Below are 21,715 nucleotides of genomic sequence, written 5' to 3' on the forward strand. Positions count from 1 at the left end.
TGTATGTATGAATATGTTTATATATATATCCTATGTATATGGGTGTGTTTGTCTCTCTCTTTCTCCCTCTATAGGTTGAATATTTATTCATTTGCTGTGGAAAAAATGTATGAGCTGAGAGGATAAATGTGTTTTGGATAAATGTTACCATAAAAAAGGTCTTCAGTTCCTTAATAATCTTTTAGAGATTATTATTCTTTCTTTAGATTGGCTGTACTTGTGGTCTAGAAATGCAAACAAAAATATTGTGCAGTCAAGGCCTTTGAAGCATTTCCCATTCAACTTAGCGGGTGTCTATGGTGAAATCTTTGGCACTTGCACATTCTCAGAGCTCAGAAAAAAATTCCTGCCGTGGCAGCGGGTGTTGGTGCGGGAGAGCTTGATGCAGGAAACTCTCCCAGATCTTCTTTGCCACCCAGTGATTTGCAGGGATCATACACTCAGCGATAGTCTCATGAACTTCCAGGGGCTGCTGGGGGACAAGGTCATCTATGTTCTTTTTGTCATCCAGTTGAATTCTGACCTCAACCCCTTCCAATTCCAGTGCCCCACAATTGTCCCGTTTAGCTCTGATGTGCCAGGCAACATCGGTCAGCTTTCCTATGGCCCAGACCAGCTCCTCCAACTTCGGTTTTCTTGTCTCATCATCTGTGTCTTTGAGCTCTGGAATTTCATCTGCAGCAGTCAAGTCTCCTTCTAGCAAAGCCTGTGCAGCCTCGTAGAAGAGTTTGTAGGAAGAGCGAATGATGGTCCTGTTGTACCAGACTTGTTTAATTTCGTAGGAAGTTTTGTCGAGCTCCCACATGACACTCATGGCATACCTTGAGAACACACATCATCACTGTTTAGTAAGCAAATAAACTTTTCACTGGGTGCAACTGCTAGAGTATTTTGAACATAAGAGAAACCCACACAGTCAGACTGTTTCATTCGCTTAATACTGCTTCTGTGATACATACAGGGCTATAGATATCAGCCAGACAAAACCTACTTGTATTCTTAGTAATGCACCTCTCTGGAATATTGCACTAACCAGATTATAGTTGGTGAATTTTACTTATAGCCAGTTCAAAGGTGCAGAGCTCCATTTTCTTTGAATACCACAAAAGGTTATGTACAAATCTGCTTCCTAAAGACTTAAGTGCTGGAGGAAAGCACAAGACCATATGAGCCTTAGACACAGATCAAACGTATGCGCTCACCTGTCAACACTTCCGAGAAGAGAGCACAAATTGGCACCCAAGATGGCAGGCAGCATATCGTAATGGTGATCCGGTAGATAGTAAGTGGTGGCCCTGAGAAATTGAGAAAAGAAGAGCAATAATTATCTTTATCATTCATTTTCTGCTTAACAGACAGACATGTATATCTGACCATTCAGGACACACTATACTCCAATGGGACTTTTATGTAATCACTGGATATTAGGTTCAGTGAAGCACAAACGTGAACCAAAAAGTTTTCATCCCTTCTGCTGTGGACTATTTATATTTATGCCTACTGTAAAGAAAATAAGACGGGCAGCAATTTAAAAAGTACACACTAAAGGTACAAGTAAGGTAACTGCAGAAGAGAGGGAGTGTAACACTATATGACCGTTGTACAGGTTGCTTGCTTATGAACTGAAATATTGTACAACCAAATGTACATGCACACATAAACTTTTTTTGCCAACAAAACCCCATGATAGGTTTGCCTTGAAGTTGCCATAAGTTGGAAACAACTTGAGCGTACATAGCAATAATGACACCAATGTTCTGCGTCTTATATTTCACAAAGTTCTTACAGAAATAAGGCTGCATGCAGCTTCCTCTCTTTTTAGTACAGTTGGCTGATGGCTTGTAACCAAAGAAACAAAACTCACCTTGCTCTTGCTTCAATGTCAGTGTAAGACCCTGCAGCCACAAAATGAGTGACATCTGCAATATGGACCCCTAGTTCCAAATTTCCATTGGGCAGCATTCTAATTGACAGAGCATTGTCCACATCTTCCCAGCCTTTTGGATCAATGCTGAATTCTAAGTGTGTATCCCTCAGATCTGTGCGTTTTAGTTCTTCTTCTGGAGTCACAAACAAAATGACGTGTAGCTCAAATACACACCCACACCCACCAAGATGGAAACAGTATTAAACTGCCTATAGAATTAAAACCATTCAAAATATTAACTGAAACCCACAGAATAAAAATTGTATAGCACACTTCAACAGAAAGCCTTCTTTGTGAAAACAATCCGTTCCCAAATGCCTGCTGGAATAGAAAGGTCTTCCTATGCTAATGCAAAGACAGCAAAGAGGTTGGTTACCCAGAACGCCTAGCAAGGCATTTCAAGATGAGAGCAGCCACAAAAAAGCACTTTCTTGTATTGCATGAAGAGGAACAATTTTTATTCAGTAACATTCTTATTTTGCACCCTCTATAGTGGCAAAACCACTGGGGCAAAACCTAACCACTTTGGAGACCAGAGTTCGATTCTCTGCTCAGCCATTAAACCCACTGGGTGACCTTAGGCAAATCACATGCTCTCAGTCTCAGGGGAAAGCAACGGCAAACCACCTTTGAACAAATCTTGCCAAGAAAACCCTATGATGGATTCGCCTTAGGGGTGCCATAAGTTGGAAACGATGTGGAGAGTCACAGCCACAATAGGGAACTCTGCAAGCAGGACTTCAGGAGGACAGCAAAGAAATGGTTTTGGTGGGCCAGGTTATTCCCACCCCAACCCTACCACATCCTTGGACTAAGGACAAGTCCCCAGGAGCAGTTACATTTTCTAGACCAGTATTGGTGTGGCAGACTGGCAGGTTTCCCCCCTAATGTGCCAGGGAGCACTATCAGATGGAGGTTGACCACAAAATTGCACTGGAGGACCTAGAGATTCCTAGACAGGTATTTATATTCCTAGACAAATTATTTGTGATTTTCCCACTTCCATGGGGGTCCTGCACCCCTAATCCCAGTGAATGCAGAGGACCCAGTGTATGTTGTTTTATATTATTAAACGTAATGTGTTGATTTTTTAAAAATTTACCTTGATTGAAATCACAAAGACACCTTCCGTCTCACTTCCGAGCTGCTCGATCGAATCTTCATTATCTGTTACCATTACAATAGGCATCTGACCCAAGAAATGATGATAGTACCACACGGATGCATTGTAAATACTTCTAGGAACTGAGCAGCCACATTTACTCATCTGCATCATGTTACATCATTTTCAAAAATTAATATAATTCCTAGCGTAGCGATAGTAACAGTCACATTCCCAACTGCGCATGATAACCATTTAGTGGCCTGTTACAGACAGCCAAAATAAAGCTGCTTCAAGTCACAGTGGAGGTATGGTGTTTCAATGATGCATGCGTCCTAAGAGTCCAGAAGCCACACCAAAGCCACACTCCAGTCCTTAGGGCTGGAGCATAGCTTTGGTGCGACTTCTGGACTCTTAGGACGCATGCATCATTGAAATACCATATCTCTACTGTGACTCGAAGCAGCTTTATTTTGGCTGTCTGTAACAGGCCAATATCAAGCCGCTAGAACAAGTAATCTTGTCCTAATACAATTAACAACTAATCAGAGAGGGGCTTCTTTATGGTGACATCCCAGTTGTGGAATATCTCTCTGAGAGAGAGGCCTGATTGGCATTAACAGCCATTTCATTCTGTGCCAGGTAGAAACAAGGCTTTATGTATCAAAGCCTTTAGGATCTAATTGATCTCCTCCACACTCTTTCCCACACTACCAAGTGTAGAACTGTGGTACCACTTTAACTGCCACAGATCCATTCTATATAATCCTGAGATTCATAGTTTGGTGAAGAATTATAATTCTCAGAGGGCTCAAGCTTCTTCACACTACAAATTCCAGGATTCCTTATGATGCAGACATAGGATTTAAAGTTGTGTCACACTGGCCTGATACAGACAGGCCAAAATAAAGCTGCTTTGAGTCACTTTGTAAGCATGTTGTTTAAATGATGCATGCATCCTAAGAGTCCAGAAGCCGCACCAAAGCCTTGCTCCAGTTCTAGGACGCATACATCATTTAAACAGCATACCTCCAAAGTGGCCTGAAGCAGCTTTATTTTGGTCTGTCTGTACAGGCCCTATATTGCCTGGCTTTCTGTGCTACTCCAACCCGGTAATGTTTGGGAGTGACACGGAGGAAACAATGTAGTTTCAGTGCCACTTTAACTGCCATGACTCCATCCTACAGAATCCGGAGATTTACAGTTTGGTGAGGCACCTGCCCTCTTTGGCAGAGGAGGCTTGTCCAACTACAAATCCCAGGACTATACGCCAGGATATGAAAAACACTCTGGAAAGAGCAGCTATTCTGTAAAGAGAAGCTTCTTGGGCCGAGGGTTGGTTTGTTCAGTGAGGTCAGCCAGCATTCAATGATGGAAAACCAGAAAAAGAGACATAGGCACAAACTGGAGGCAGGAATCCATTTCAAAGTTAACAAATGCTTTATTTCTAATATAATGTACAGTCGTCCCTTTGGAGTCAGCCAGAGAACCCGTGATGTTGACTATCTCCCTCTCATTCCCCCTCTACTCCTTTCCAATCCCCCTCCCCTACCTCTTTGTTTTCCACACACACACACACACACACACACACACACACGCCCCCCCTAGCTTTGCCTTAGAAGATAACAGTCCTTGGCCTCGGAGATGGGGTTCAGGCAGCATCTGACTGGAACCTGCTCTGCCAGCAAGATTTCACGGCAGCCTCCATTCCCATTGGATGTGTTCCTCACACTCCTCTGCCACAGCCAGCATCCCCCTGTTCGACCCCCCCTCTCCTTTTCGCAGTGGGGCTGGATTGGCTCTTCCAAGGCAATGGGGCTCATAGAGAAAGCAGCCCCCCCTCCCCAGCTCTGTCTCTTAGCCCCATGGCCATATGGCTGTATCAATGACTCAAAGGCAATGGGACTGAGAAAGGGAGCAACCCCCCCCCCCCTTTCTATCTCTCTCTCAGCCCCATTGCATTTGAGAAGGCTCAGTTGAACCAGCCCCATTGCAATGGGGCTTCTACCTCTCCTTCCACTTGCCTGTCTTTGCTTCCCTTTAATTTCCAAAGTGCTTCTATCTCTCCCCATTTCCTTTCCTTTCTCGCCTATAAAAACCAGAATCTTTGCTTCTCTCTGTTCCTTATCACACGAGCAACATTTGAAGTTATCCCAGGGTCAGTGCAAAGGCAATGTGAAGACAATGCAAGGGCAATCATGGGGCTTCAATCAGGACCCATCCTAAATGCAATCGGGGGTCATTTCAGGGTTAGGTAAATTCAAGGGAAAAGAGGAGTTACCTAAACCTGGAATGAGCCCCGACTGGGCTTAAGATGACTCCTGATTGAATCCCCATGATTGCCCCTGCATTGCCTTCACATTGACCCTGGAATGACTTTAAATTGTGCTTGTGTGATAAGGGCCTGAGCCCCATTGCCTTGGAAGAGCCAATCCAGCCCTACTGCGAAAAGGAGGGAGGGGGTCGAACAGGGGGATGCTGGCTGTGGCAGAGGAGTGTGAGGAACACATCCAATGGGAATGGAGGCTGCCGTGAAATCTTGCTGGCAGAGTGGGTACCAGATGCCTGAACCCCATCTCAGAGTCCAAGGACTCGGGGAAGGACTCTGTTATCTTCCAAGGCAAAGCTAGGGAGGGCGTGCGTGTGTGTGTGTGTGTGTGTGTGTGTGTGGAGAACAAATAGGTAAGGAGCAAGAGGAGGGAGCATGGAAAGGAGCTGGGGTTGAACGTTGCACACTGTCCAGGTCTCAGGGCCTCCAGGGAAGAAATAAAAAATAGATGTCTAAAAAAATGTTTAAAAAAAAACTATCAAAGTCTATAGGTTACATATCTTCTACAATGTCCTAAAAATTGTTGGTCTTCCAGGCATCCCTGGCCACGATCCGGGCACTTCGCCTTAAGGCCATTCTTCCTTCTTGTCCTCTTGGTGCAGTCATCATTATTGATGGAGCACTCTTGGATCGGACTGGCTGAGGAAAGGTCATCTGGAAGGTCTGAGGAGGAACACTATGGGGTCTTGCTGGTTGAGGGAAGGTCCTCCCAAAGGTCTGAGCAGGAACACTCTGGGGGTGAACAAGGCCTTGTTTAGGAGCTCTTTGAGCCATTCCTGGCCCTTGTCTTTGGTTCCTCTGCTGAGCGGCCTGAGGTCTGGCGGGCTGATGGTTGGGATTTTGTAAGAAACGTGGCATCCTCCTCTGCCCAAAGACAAAAAAGAATAATAAGACAGGGAGGACGCTGGGTCTAGAGAAAGGCAGGGAGCAAGCCTTGGGAGCCAAGACCATCTCTGATCCCTGTGTCCTCCAGCTCCCGGAGGACGCTGGGACCAGGGAAGGCAGGGAGCAAGCCTTGGGAGCCAAGCACTTTTGAGCCCATACTAAAGACTGGACAGATGAGATGGAGGTTTAAGGGCAGATTCCCTTGTATAATTCAAAACTCAGTAATTGATCTAAACCTTCAGAATGCCCAGGTTTCCTTTAGTTGGGGTCAGACCAGATGCTCTCAGGGTCAGTTTTGGGTTTTGGAATAATTCAGATTTTAGAAGACCAGATAAAGGAGACTGGGGCTCTACTCTGAACATTTCTTCTGATAATGGACTCAGGTTTTCAAAAACAGTCATTTCTGGATTTTTGCAACAACAAAAAAGAGTCTGCAATGCAAAAAGGCAAGGGACTTCCTTCCAGCCTTGTTTTTTTCTCTTTTTTTAAAAGAAAAATAAAATGAAATACAGTTAGCTGGCCCCTTTTCAGCATGTCAATGGGGATGCTTTGTTGGAGAGTTCCTGCATGGCAGAATGGGGTTGGACTGGATCAGAGCCCTTCTTTGGGTCGCTTCCAACTCTATGATTCCATGATTCTATAGCACTCTTATCTTACTGTGATTTTTTTTAAAATTTATAAGGTTTTAAAGTAATAAAGTCTTATAATGCAAGTCATGCACTGATGGACTATTTTTTATTGATTAATTTTATATCCTGCCTTTCTCACAAAATAGGATTCTCTTAAAGGGGTTTGTTTTTTATAAAAAGAAAGGAACGTATAATGTCTTGGAATTAAAAATGGTAGGTAGATAGATAGATAGATAGATAGATAGATAGATAGATAGATAGATAGAGTCTTGGAATTAAAAATTGTGTCTGTCTGTCTGACTGTCTGTCTGTCTGACTGTCTGTCTGTCTTGGAATTAAAATTCCCTCTTGGAAGTGGGAATGAAATGTTGTGTGGATGCAGCCTGGGTTCTTAGCTCGGCTCAGAAGTTAGAATGCAGTTCTTTGCAGAGCTGGGGAGTTCCCAGAATCCCCCAGCCAGCTCTGGCAGGGGGATTCTGGGAGTTATAGTCCCCCAAGCTCTGGTTTAGCATTTGGAGATGGGGAGTGGGTGGGTGGGTGGGAGTGAGAGAGACTCTTTTCTCTCCTCTCTCTTGGGTCCTACTTTGGGAGAGAGGCAGAATATCAATCAATCTGTGGGCTACTTCCAAAACCTGGATGGGAAAAGCAAACTGTGACTGGGAGGAAATCCACTTCCAGATTGGAAAAAAAAACAGATATCTATATCTGTATCTATAGCCCTTATCAGATGAGTCTGGAACTGGGGGTCTTCAGCACTGGGCGGTTCGAATTCACGTTATTTCGCACAATACCATCATACCAGCATTCGAATGGCCCAATCCGAACTCACGTGAATGCGCGAGATGCCGAACTGAATGCGTACTGGCTCCTCTTTTTGGAGCGTGTTGGCCAGTGCGCTGATAAGGGGATTGGCAATATCCTGGATTGGGGCTCTGTTCGATCTCAGTGCGAATGGCTCTGGTGTGACTACCCAATCCTGAATTCCATCGCAAGACCCCCAGATTCCAATTTTAACTTCCGGTGGGTCTTTCCTCTTGCCGGTTCCAGGGAAGCGGGGGGGGGGGGTGGTTCCAGCGGCCTCCTCCTCCTCCTCCCGGCTTGGGAGCCAGCATAAGCTGCATCCCAAGAAGGGAAGAGGCGCGGGGGGGCCGCTGGAATCGTGGTTCCGGCAGCCTCCTCCTCCTCCTCCCGGCTTGGGAGCCAGCATAGGCTGCATCCCAAGAAGGGAAGAGGCGCGGGGGCCGCTGGAACGGCGGCGATCACCGCGATTCTAGCGGCCCCGCGCCTGTTCCCTTCTTGGGATGCAGCTTATGCTGGCTCCCAAGCCGGGAGGAGGAGGAGGAAAAAAGCATCCCCATTTACTTAGATGGCCATCCAGCCTCTTTGACAGCCGCTGGAACTGGTCCTCCCCCCCCCCCCCAGAATACATATTCACACACTCACACACACACACGTACAACCGGGCATTGCTAATTTGTTGCAAGGGAAGGTCATGGTAACGTTAAAACCAAGCAGGAATGTAGAGAGGAAACAGAGAGGAATGTAGAGAGGGCACATTGTATCGCGATTGTTAATGTGCATGAGCTGGCTCTCCAGCTGTTTACCGGGCTGTCATGACGTGACCTCCCCTTTCACCCCGGAAGCGTTTAAGGTCGCAATCCATGCAGGGCACCACTGAGCATGTGCGAGGGGGCCGATACGAATCGGCCAATCCTCATGTTGAGCACCGGTGTGACAAAACATTCTGCACTGAATGCACTTCGCGCGAATGCGTATTGGCCAATTTGAATCATGCCAATTCGGAGGGGCTCCCAGGTATGATGGTATTGTGCGAAATAACGTGAATTCGAACCGCCCAGTGCTGAAGACCCCCAGTTCCAGACTCATCTGATAAGGGCATATGTATAAATGTTAAACAGTTTATGGTGTGCTAGCAACCACAGGGGCTTCCAGGAAATCCTTCTTCTCTTTTTATAACATAATAATAATAATAATAACAATAATAATTTTGGAATTGGGGAGGATGGCTGGGAGGACCACAAAACAATGACCCAGGGCCACAAATGACCCATAGCTGCCCTATTTAATCCTCTTACTCCATAGTGGTTTGGTCACTGGACTACTGTGACTCTGGAGTCCAGGGTTCAATTCCCAACTGAACCATACAAAGCCACTGGTGATCTTTTGTAAGCCACAAATGCATCTGGGGAAGTAGACTGAAGTCTAGGAAAGCTCATGCTCCAATTTCTTTCTTTCAGTGAGTCTCAAAAGTGCTACAATATCTCTCAACATTATTATTATTGTTATTATTATTGGATCTAAATGCATCTGAGGAAAACTCTAGGAAAACTGACATCCAGGAAAACTCATGCTGTCAATGTGTTTCTTTCAGTTAGTCCCAAATGTGCTACAAGATCGCTCTACATATTGTTGTTGTTATTTTTAGCACTGCGTCTAAATGCATCTGAGAAAGTAGATTGAAGTCCAGGAATCCTCCCTTTCTTTCCCCCTAAATGAACCTGAGGAACGCAGCCCCCCTTTTTCCACTCCTCTTTGTGTGTGTGGGAGACTCTTAGGCTCTCACAACGGTGGCACTTACTCTGGACCCCCCTTCCCAAAATCCTGGCTACGTCCCTGCTTCTCCCTTTCCTTCTGCTTCTTATCAAATTTCTTATGGCTCTTCCTCTAAACCTTTCTCTTCAACTCCTTCTCCTTTTAACTAGAATTTCTAGACTTATACATGAATATATACACAGCAATAAAACCCAAATCAACAAAGCACTGTTCCCTATTCTCTCCCATCACACGAAATTGCACAAATAAAGTGAAGAAACTGGGCAATGCTTACTTCTGCAATGGCATCGAAACATTCAAACTGAAATTCCACCACAGTCTTGAAATTGAGGAACACTAGACCGATCAAGCCAAGGCAAAACAGGTGGTAGCTGGAGTTTGCAGTTGATTCCATGATTGGCCCACCAAAATACAGGACATGGAGCGTCTGGAAAGGGCTTTGACCAGTTGCTTTGGACCAAATCCATAGCAAGGCTAGGAGCTTGAGGGCAGAAAGGGCTTCCATCTTCAATGGTAGTCTGAAAACACTTTGGGGGCTTCAGAGCTAATGCAGATGCATTCCCTTGTGAGGTCATTCTGGCTGGTCAGTCAGTTCAGCACCACATCTACCAAACAATCACTGCCTATCCTGTTCTCTCCCATGGCAACACCATTGCCTATCCTGTGTGTTAGTTAAATTCCTGCAGTAATAATTTATTACTGCAGGAATTTATACCCTGGGGCTTTTCTAGTGGTCTCTTCCAACTCTACGATACTATGATTGAGCAGTCTTGGTTGAGCAGTCTTGGTTCCCTTGGGTGGGCTCTGATCAGAAACATCTTGACTCGATAATAGCCAAAAGAATATAAGGCAGCACTCTGGACATGCCCTAGAGACAACACTTCTCTAGGCGTTTGTAGGTCCTCCAGCATAGTTTTGTATGGAGCTGCAATGACTAAATATAGGGGAGGCAGGAGAAGTGTGTTTTATGTGCAGAAGGAACTGCTGCTTTCCTACTTCCTTCTATTTCATTCTGGCATCCAAACATTAGGAAACCAAAACAGCTATCATTAGCCCTTATCAGATGAGTCTGGAACTGGGGGTCTTCAGCACTGGGCGGTCCTCCTGGACTCTAATACAGAGTGGCGCCACCATCATGGCAGCCTCCGCTCCACATGGGGGCTGCCATTATGATGCAAGTGCATCGCTGTATCCATACATCGGGGCTCCACACCTGCGTCATTGACGCACCACAGTGCATTAATTGTGCACTGATGGTGATGCCCGCACGCACCCAAGTAACCCCCTTTTAGCGGATTCTTTTTAGAGCAGAGGGAGCCCGCACAGTTTGGTTGCTGCAGGTTCCCACCGGAGGAAAAATGGGCAGCTCCAGACTGCCCTTTTGGGACGATCTGTCGAGTCCCTAAGACACCTAGATCCCTTTCGCATGTATTGCCATCAAGCCAGGTGTCCTCCATCCCATATCTGCATTTCATTTTTTTCTGTTCAAGTGTAGTATCCCACATTTCTCCCTGCTGACATTCATTTTGTTAGCTTTGGCCCAGCTTTCTAATTTATTAGGGTCATTTTGAATTTTGATCCTCTCCTCTGGGGTATTAGTTACTCCTCCTAATTTGGTATCACCTGCAGATTTGATAAGCATGCCATCTATTCCATCCTTCAGGTCATTGATAAAGATATTGAATAGTACTGGGCCCAGGTCAGAATGCCAGATAAATACTGTTTTCAGTGCAGGAATTTGTGTCTTACACAGAAAAAAGCAATTTCTGTTTTTTCACAGAATAAGTTCTGAAGTGTGTATGGTCTTTGAAAACTACACAGTTTTCATTTACTTTCTTGCAACAATTAAAAAATGGCAAAATGATACTTCTTGCCTGCCAGAATGAAATTTATGGATATTTACATCCTAGAGAGAGGAAAGAACATTTAAATAAGTGGGGGGGAAATGCCGACTTTATTTAGCTGGCCTACCACAAGGGCTCTGAACCACTTAATTTTAGCAAATATTTTAAAAGTTGTACTTTGATGAAAGAAAAAAGAAGCTAACTGGAGAGGAAAGCACTTGATACTTCCCTTACACTTTCTCTGGAATGTTTGTCCAAAAGGTGCTATTTAAGCACAAACATCATCTCTTAGCTTCAGAAAGAAAACTGTACAGTGTTGCTGAGAATCAGAGAGATTCTGTACATGAAAACAGGCATCCCCTCTGAATTAAAGTTGAAAACAACTTTTAAAATATAATTAATTCAATTATAACAGCAAGGATTAACATTTTTGTTAATGTGTCCTTGCATGAAACCATTATATCAGTTTGATATCACTCTAATGCTCTTGACTGCAGAAAACTTGGATGTGTAGTTTTGGGTAGTACTTAGAATTAACTGCTAGAGAGCTTTAGTGTCCTCCCCTAAATTACAGTTTCCTGAGAAAAGCAATTGGGGTTTAAATCAAACCTTTGTCCCTTTCACTTCTATGCAGTGCTGCTTCAATATTTGTCGCAACCATCATACTGCTGATATCAGCCAGTGGGTGGAACTAAAAAAGTCAATTATATAGTGGAGGTAGGTTCCCCTCCCATCCACAGTGCATTCCACTGAGGGGAATAAAACCACATCTAAGCTCTGCTTTATAGCCAAATGGGCAGATGGTGTTTTACAAAACTGCATACACAGACACGCCCATCCACACATAAACTGGGTTTGCTCTATGACCCAGAGCTGCCACTATATGTAAAAAATTGCAGGACTTAATATATTAATAACAAAAGTGTTTCTTAATTGCATTTGACATTTCTTTGTCTTAGCATGCACCCTCACTTTTTGAGGACCAGTTTCTGTTAATCTGCAATGGAACATTTCATTTGATCAGATAAATATGCAATTGTATTATTTATCTAATTGCAGTGAATTTTGTCAAGAATAAGGCCACTGTACACATCATTTTGCTAGTTATAAAACTTTCCTTAATTTCAGGTTTAAACAAAATCAAATTAGCTGGTAAGCAACACATAGAATTCATGCATACACCAAATGTATGTAACCGTTGTTTTTTCCTCCATCTCTGGAGGCTCTGAAAAGGATTCTGGCCTACACATTTTCATATAAAAGGCTCCATTCATTTTGGAATCATTAGTTATACTGTAAGGCATTTACTATGCAAGTTATTTCATTGTTTTAAAAACGTAATTAAAGATTACTACCAGGAGGAATGACAAAAATGGACTGATAGTCTTAGACATATTTATTACTTAATAAAAATGAAATATAATATTTCCAAGGAGCATAGTAGCAATAATTTGTTAAAGCCAATATTCCTATATATTCTTGCTTGGTAACTGACACATTTCCGAAGGATATTGGTAATTTCTTGAAAATGCTAAGATTTCTCTATCACCGGCAGGAATGCTTTACAAATTAAACTGAAAAAATCGTAAATTGGATTACAAACAATGATACTGAGGTCCTGTCTGCACTGGGCTGGATATTCCTGGGACAGTCTGGCATCTTGATCCCGAAGCTGCCCTGGCCTCTAGGACCTTCCTTTCCAATGTGGGGCAACTGTTCACATTGGCATCTGGCTCTGCTGCCCAACTTGACTGCAGTAGCAGTGAGTCACTCACTCCTGAGGTCAGACTGAGGCAGCGGCCTCAATCACATGGCTGGGTGACTTGTTCTGACCTCAGAAGTGAACAACACACACAAACAGAAGCCACACCAGGTGGGAGAGTGGGATTTAAACAGCCATCAAGCATCAGAACGGAGGGCTATGGATCTTCCTAGAATAAACGAAATTATTTAAACCTATTCTAATAGGGGCATACCCTTGGTTTGGTGCTGAATGGACCAGATGTTGTCTGGTCCACTTGCACCAGACTTGTGATTTGGGCCATGAGTCATCTGGTCTCCCTGCTGAGAGAACAGGAGGAGGACATTTTATTTGGCCTGTGCAGACAGGGCCTGAGCTGTGCTGCACAGTGCTTTTTAACCAGCAAACTCACACTTTAACTTCTTTCTTTGATTTCCAATAACACTGTGGTGGGTACATCAATGAAAGAGAAACTCGGGAGAACAAATCCAGATTTCATCTTAAAATTCATGGAGATATAAGCTTACATAGGAGTCAAAGGGTGTGTTCCCACTATGTAATGAAGTGAATTTCTGATCGGTTAAAATGACTGTCGTTCCCATTTGAAATCGGTTCCTGGCGCAATGTGATTGATTCCTGTTGTGATAAAGCAAGGTAAATGCAAAAACCCAATTTTTCCAGACACTAGTTTCTTAGAGGTTCTTTTGAAAAGAATTGATTCCGAAGTGTGCTCAACAAGTGAAAACAACAGATCTGAATCACATCATTCTGGAGGGGAGGGACAAGGGGCAGAGGGGTGTTTTATCATCCCTCTTCAGTTTTTGGCAGATCCACCATTCCCCCCCCCCCCCCAATCTCTCAGCGCTGCATTTTTTAAAATATAAAATTGATAGAAGATGCGATTCATTGGTCTTGCAACTATTTTAAAGTGAGGCAAGTAGCTGCAAAATGAATAAATTGCATCTTCTATCATTTTTGGAAAAAAATTGATAGATGATGTGATGCATGCCTTGAGGTGGGGTCCCATGGGGGTCCCTGGGATGGGAGGGTGGAGGGTAGGGAGGGTGATTTGCCTCTTTCTTGGCCCTGGTTGCTGGGCGGAGAGGGATCTGGTGCAGAAGTGGAGGCAAAAGGGACCTTCCAGAGACCTTTCTCTTCAGCCCCCCAATTCTCTTTCTTTCTTGGGGCCCCTTTGAAGGGGAATTCCAGGCCTTGTCTTCTTTCTGGACATGGCTGGAAAGGGAGATGAGGGCCAGAGTGGGGCTGGTGGCTTTTACAGCCTCTGGTCCTGTAGGCTGAGATTGGTGAGGGCTCCCCTTTCCAGCTGGCCCTTTCTTCTGCCGAGGAGACAAAGGAAGGCGCGGCACTGTCCCTCTGGGAGTAGCTGGGGGAAAGGGAGGTGGAGGCAAAGGGATGCCAGCCTAAGCAGATGAGAAGAATGGGAGAGGTCTTTCCCACCTCCAGGCTATGTAGGCTGCTCCTGCCAGATGCCCTGGTCCAGGGTGGAGGAGGAGACGAGGGTCCAAATCCCTGGCAGGGTCATGGAAACCCACTGGGTGAGCATGGGTGGGTCACACTCTCTCAGCCTCAGGGGAAGAGAAGGACAAACCTCCTCTGAATAAATCTCCCCCCCCCAAAAAAAAAAAAGTTCTCAAATCGGAGTGCCCGGGCTACCGCTTACGTCACTGATGACTCACAGATGATTGACATAGGATTTTGAAGCGACACAACTAGTGGAGATGACAATCGTGCCAAAAAAGAAGCAATTACACAGGGATAATGAAAAAGATCCACTTTCATAGTGGGAACAAGAGACCTTTTGCAATCGATTACCCACACAGAGCAAGGGCAAATCGGAAATCAGTTTAAAGGATAAATGGGAATGAGCCCAAAGTCAGCCCATATTAGATGGGAAAATGATAACTAGAGGTTACCATAAGTAATAATCATGCCATTGATGGGTTTTTCTATGGGGTTTTAATTTATACAACAATCTACAACAATGACTGCATTCATATGTCACAACATTTTGCTTGTGTTTGCTGAAATCTAGTTTTCTGAGATGTGGAAACCTCCTACTCAAACAAGCCACGCTTAAACAACCGTTCACAGGTCGGGCCTGGCAGTTGCTGAGTCTTTTCTCTAGTACTATGGAACTGATGACAACAGATATGGGTGGCAAAACTGAAGTTCCTTTAGACCACCTTCTATGCACAGTCATTCCTGGTGAAACATGGTATATATTGTTATCTGTTTCTCTAATTATCCAATTTGTTTCTTCCCTGCATCCATCCTTCTTTCCTTCATTTTCAAATCATCTGAGACTGTAGAGATGCAAGTATTGGCATGCTTTTTGGAAAGTGGCACCTGTGCAAGTTAGCTCTCTTTAGTATAAACAACAATTACAATGTCATGCTTACAATAAAAAAATGCCAACAGATTGGGGTACAATCTGTCAGGCATTCTCAGGATGAAATAGAAACTTGATATGTTTACCGTTTAACCATTGAGACAGATTTGATATGGTCAAGCTGGCTGGTCATGGAAAATTATGAATACAAACCACTTTTTTATAACAAGCTTCTTTATATCAACTTATATTTCATATGTGCATATTTGTGTGATTTGTGTGATCTATATACAGTATATTATTACAGTCTGCCCTTCTTTTACGTGGGGGATCCGTTCCGGACTCCTCCGCGTAAAGGGAATTTCGCCTGTGCTCAAGCCCCATTTAAATGAATGGGGCTCGTGCATGCAGTAGTGCGGCGGCGCGCATGCGCCATGGGTGCACACCCCATTATTCCTTATGGGATGTGCCACCCCTTCTCCCAGCGTGGCTTTCAGCATATGCTGAAAGCCATGTAAAGTGCACCCGCGTATGACGCGGGCGCACTATATTAACAACATATAGCAGGTTCAAAACATTTCCTTTCTTTATCATGTTTAACAGTAAACTTTTGTTACATTCCCAAGTTTCTGGTCTCGTTCTCATCATGGTGGTCAACTTTACACAAGCCTACATGACTGAATACTCATCCAAATGTAGAGAGAAACAAAAACAATGGAAAAGGAGATAGATAACAATTTTCTTCACACTCTTCTTCATATGTAGATATTACATGTATAGATAATGCCTGAGAAGGGCTATCATCTCCCTGATTTCTCAGACCCTCTGCTCATATATATCCTAATGCACAAATCTGCGCAATAAGCAGGCCCTCACTTCACACCCCATACATCACATTAAAATACCTTTCACTGTCAAATGCTTATAGTCGCTCACAATATGAAATCAGAAGCAGAACAAAACATGATTGACTCATAGTGCATTTAAAAAAAAGTGTCAGAGGGAGAATGAAGATATGTTTGTGCTCCTGTTGACATATCAAAGCTCATCAGTACTGCCCATTGTGATGTCACTGGTCATTTGGCACAAACAGAAAGGATACCAAGAAAGATATAATCCATAAGAAATAATAAATAAAGAATAATATTGTGTGGTCATCCTCACCTTGATCCCATCCAGTAGGGCTAATCCTAGAAAACAAAACAGAAGAAATTGTTTATTTTACTGGTATATACTTTTCTTAACCATTTCAAATAATAAAATAATAAATAATAATAAAATCTGCCTGAACCAAAAATATAGCCTGAGATGCCAATTAGAAACACACCTACACCACATCTAAAAACAAAGCTAGGATAATGGAATATGAAACACGTCAGCAACGTTGAGTTTTCAATATCAGTGTTTAACATAGCTTGATCTGTGTAGTCAAAAATGATTAGTTAAAAAAAAAATCCACAAATTAAAAGTGACGTGAGCACAAAATTGAATTGGTGCATGTGATTCATCTTCCAATGCAGACTGCAACTATTTTTCATGGTTGTTGTATTTTTAGTTGGTTTATCCATTTCATCACCCAGGGGGCCATTTCTGCCTAGCCTTTATTTAGGCTAGTCATCACACTGTATACATGCAAGTGAGGACTGTGCTTGAAGCCTTATTAGTTTGGTAGAACCTGCCAGATTTGTGCTCTGTTGGCAGGTCTCAAAAGCTCGGGGTCACTTTTATGCTACATAACAGAATAGTCCTTCTGTAAAGGAACCTCAGTGTACAAAGAAGTTAAAACCACATTTCTTCATAGACTTCCTTCATGTTGTCTAAACATTTATCAAAGTGCACAAAAGTCTACTGACTGATTACACTGTGAAAGGAGAATGACAGGGGTTTGTTAATAGGAAAAAGCACTGAAACTATTCTACATTCTTGTACAACTCACTGGAAAAATATCTAGAGTTTGAAATAAGAAGGCTGAGAAACTACCAATCTCACATTAAGACAACTGAGCAACATCTAACCAAATTGTCAGGAAAAAAATTAAAGACTTTTCTGTAAATGCATATTAACCTCAAAAAATTAAACAATTCAACATGGGAGCTGAATGGCAATATTACCAATACTTGTTGTGAATCTCTATTTTAATTTTTTTTTAATGAAATAGCTTTCATATAGTAATGTTTTGCATGGCTACATACACTAAATAACATTTTATTAGGATTTCCAGCTGCTCTGAAGTTCCAAAGGAAGTAAAAGGTGGGTGCTCTCCATTTAAGAGTGCCTCCTCATGCCTTCCCTCACCAATGAAGCTGAGACCATCATCTTGACAGATGTAAAATCTCAGCCTATGAGATATAGGAGCTCAGCCTATGTCCCATAAATTATGTGTATTGGATATCATTCATGTAATAAATGTATGGTGGTAAATATATGTCATTATCACACCTGTGTCCAAGAAATTGCAAACATTTCGTCTTGCTAAGGTGAGAAATTGTGAGATATTTTCTGTCCATCTCAAGAGAGCTTTAGCAGTTGCGAGCTATTTTTGTACACAAATTACACTTTGTGTCAATTGTGCAACTTCTGCAGATAACTTGTGCAGATAACCGATTATTGTTGCTGCCTTAATATTTTGATCAATCAGCCGGTTCTCCTTTTCTTGCCCCTGTCAATGTGTATACTTTGCATAAAAGATTCGATCATACAGAGTTGGACCTTCAGTTCTTTCAGTCTTTGGATTACCAACCAGGTAACCCATTCTCTTCCTAAAGTGTCTACTTGTATCATGAAAAAACAAGAAGACAAAATAGCACACCAAGTTTGCATATGCTGATTTATATGTATAGATGAAAAATTTAAATGATTACTATAATTTAAATAGAAATATAATGTGTTTCATTAATGTAGGGTAGCATGTGACCAAACGTCCTCTATGCCTGCTCAGTCTGCTGTCCAGCGGTCATTGATAAACAACTCAAAGGCTTCTGCTTTTTTAACTTAGCTTTAAGCTGAACTTACACAGGAGTTCCAAAAGAGGACATATCAAACAGAGAGTGGACTATCCATCTGTTGACCCTTCAAACAGAGAACTGTAGGACACCTGGTCACCTTATATTTATTTCATATATTCAATGCTACCAATGATTTTTACCTTCTTTTTCTGAGCTCCCACTCTGGCTGATCTCATAATCTAAAAATCCTTCCCCAAACTGACTCTCCTCAATTGCTGAACCCATCAGACCATTAGCTCCCCCACCCCCTCACATTTCTGGGATAAGAAAGAAGGCTTTGAGTCTAAGTTGCCATAGTTTCTGTTTCCTTAGTAACTCTTTTGAGAGCACTCATGTTTAAGTCTGCAAGAAAATATGCATGCAGTTCTTAAATATGAATTAAGATCCTTCAGTCTCATATACCAAAAAGAAAAAAAAAACCTTTGTCAGTCACATGCACCAGACATCACAAAACAACAGCAATATAATTTAAGTATCTGCAGAAGACTGAGGTTCAGGAAATTTAGGCTTCCATACTATATACACGTACCTCAAAAGAAGTCCCACTGAACATGGAATTGCATCTAAGGATGCAAGCATAGGATTTCTATGACAACAGATCTATGGAAAAACATTGAGCAATTGATACCGCATTTATTTTGACTATGAGTCCCATTACCAGTCTAAATAATGCTTACCCCTGGTAGCGTGGTGGTTAAATGCCTGTACTGCAGCCACTCACTCACAAACCACATGCTTCTGAGTTCAATACCAGCCATGGGCTCAAGCTCAACTCAGGCTTACATCCTTCCAAGATTGCTAAAATGAGTACCCATCATAATTTTAAAATGCCTGCCTGAAAGGCCAGCAGGGAGGGGGCCAGCCTAGCCTCCATGGAAGGGAGTTCGACCGGATGGGAGCAGCCACCAAGTAGGCACTCTCTCGTGTCCTCACCAAACGAGCCTTTGATGGTGGTGGGACTGAGAGAAAGCCTTCTGCTGAAGATCTTAGGGCTGTAGCAGGTTCATATGGGGAGTTATGGTCTCTCAAATAGTCTGTACCTAAGCCATGTAAGGCTTTATAGGTCATGACCAGCACTGTGAATTGTGCCCAGAAATGAACCAGTAGCCAGTGAAGCTGTTCAACAAGGGAGTTATATGCTCCCTGTAATTGGCCCCAGTCAGCATTCTGGCTGCAGCGTTTTAAACCTGCTGAAGTTTACAAATAGTTTCCAAAGGCAGCCCCACATAGAGTGCATTATGGTAGTCCAAATGGGATTTAATCAAGGCATGTGTTACCGTAGACACATGCACCATAGCCATACCTGACATCTCAAGGAATGGGTACAGCTAGTGCACTAGTTTTAAGTGTGAAAATGACCTCCTGGGCACTGCTGAAACCTGGGCATTCAGGCTCAGAGTTGAGTCCAGGAGCACACCCAAGCTGTGAGAATTCAGGGGGAGTCTAACCCGATCCAGCACAGGCAAAGTCCCTATCATCTGATCTGCCTTGCGACTGACCAAGAGAACCCGTCTTGTCTGGATTAAGTTTCAATTTCTTTGCCTTCATCAAGTTCATTACTGACAGCAGACACTAGTTCAGTACAGAGATAGCTTCCTTGGAGTCAGTTAGAGTTGGGTATCATTTGCATGCTGGTGATACCACATCCCAAAGCTATGGATGATCTCTTTCAGTGGTTTCAAGTAAATGTTAAATAACATGAGGGACAAAAAGATATTCATTTTGCTATTCTTCCCATCAATTTACTCCACTCTTGTAGATTCTTCTTTATTTCTCTCCAAATCTTATAGTTTGTTGATGAGTTATTGTAAAAAAAAAAATCAGAATTCTTCTTAGTCAGTTAAATCCCCAAATATATTACTTTTTTCTGAATTTGAAATCCTGATTTTTCCTTTAATTCAGCTTCTTCTTTTCTTGTCGTATCCATTGTTATCATAGCCATTTTTTCATTGCTTATCTTAACTCCTGAAACACTTATGAATTCCTGCAATTCTTTCATTATTATTTTTTTCTTGTAACACACTGCTTCAAGTGTCACTCTGTTTTTAGGGAATGTGATCTATCTCGAGCTGCTGCTACAGCTGCTACTATTAGTATTACTATTGCTATTATGAATTTGCAATTTCCAAGACTGTCAATCTCTTTGAATACTTGAAGTGAAAATGATAAAAATGAATAATAAATAAAAGTTCTTTATTAAATCTATTAATAAAGTTATTATTTATTAACTTTTATTTAAAGTGCTATTGTAAAAATAATATTGTAGCTGTGGTAATTTTAAGGATTTCAAATGATCCCAGTCTTGGATTTCAAGGACACAGGGGGAAAAAAGCAATAACTTGGAAAACAGTAAATTGGGGGAGTGGCAGCTCTTTGTAAGGAAATCTGTAATGACATATTAGATTTACTAGCTATACAGTGTACATTCAATTATGTTTAAGTAGACAACTCAAAAAATATACAGTGAAAGTGTGGCAAATATATATTTGAAAACATGTGCTGTAGATGAATGCAATCCATGGACGGCTCAGTTTGGCTCTGGCTCCTTGTAGTACAGCCAAACAGCCAGATCCTAAGCAAATTCATTCTGAAGTTCTTCTATGTTTAGTAGCCTAAAATCTATTGTAACTCTCATATAGAGTAGACCCATTGAATCAAATGGGATCTACCTAATGTTTAGTTAGCTCACCATTCAACAATTGATTCAGTGGAGCGATAAAAGTTAGGACTAACCAATAAGATTCAGACCATAGAGTTTAGGATTGCAGCCTCAGTGGCAAACTCAAATGTCTTGATATGTGATGTGTGAAATAACCCTGCTTCTTGTACAGAGTTTAGTTCTATAAACACTTCACAATGATTCCAACAAAAATAGCTGCCATGCTTGCGCTGCAAGGCTAAGCATAGTACATCCAAGCAATTTAAAGTGACAGTTATGAAACCAAGGAAACAAAGGCTAGTACAAACTCCTGTCATTTTGCTGAGATACAAGATTCTTGTATGAAAGAAGGCTATACAATGGCAGCTATTTACAGCTATAGTCCCTTGAATATTGCACTATGCATAGTTTCTCTGAATACACATGGATGTGGATATTTAGACTGCCAGCCAACTGGGGAAAGATCTCTCACTGTGTTTGCTTTTAGAAATATCAAAAAAGCAAGGGGCAAATCAAGCAATAGGATGTAAACATTAGGTTTCTTAAATAAATGTATTACCATAGAACACATAAAACATATGCCCTCTAATTATCCTAGTCTGCAGGTTCAAACCCTGTTTTCTTAGCCTGGAGAAGAGAAGGTTGAGAGATGATGTGATAGTCCTGTTTA

The 21,715-nt window shown here is 42.5% G+C and overlaps 1 protein-coding gene across 1 annotated transcript; it reads right to left on the reverse strand.

Annotated features, from left to right (window-relative positions):
* Window positions 1-325: 325 nt before the first annotated feature.
* LOC149312494 (DIS3-like exonuclease 1) lies at window positions 326-18,611 on the reverse strand. The gene is made up of 4 exons (XM_089527206.1): window positions 18,527-18,611; window positions 1,865-2,060; window positions 1,203-1,295; window positions 326-821 (listed from the first exon to the last, which is right to left on the reverse strand). The coding sequence occupies exons 1-4, from the start codon at window positions 18,609-18,611 to the stop codon at window positions 326-328; spliced, it is 870 nt and encodes a 289-aa protein (XP_089383332.1).
* Between the last annotated feature and the right edge of the window lie 3,104 nt (window positions 18,612-21,715).

Source organism: Sceloporus occidentalis, unplaced genomic scaffold, assembly GCF_023333645.1.
Source record: "Sceloporus occidentalis isolate IW3139 unplaced genomic scaffold, rSceOcc1.0.p SCAF_5, whole genome shotgun sequence".
Lineage (NCBI taxonomy): Eukaryota > Metazoa > Chordata > Lepidosauria > Squamata > Phrynosomatidae > Sceloporus > Sceloporus occidentalis.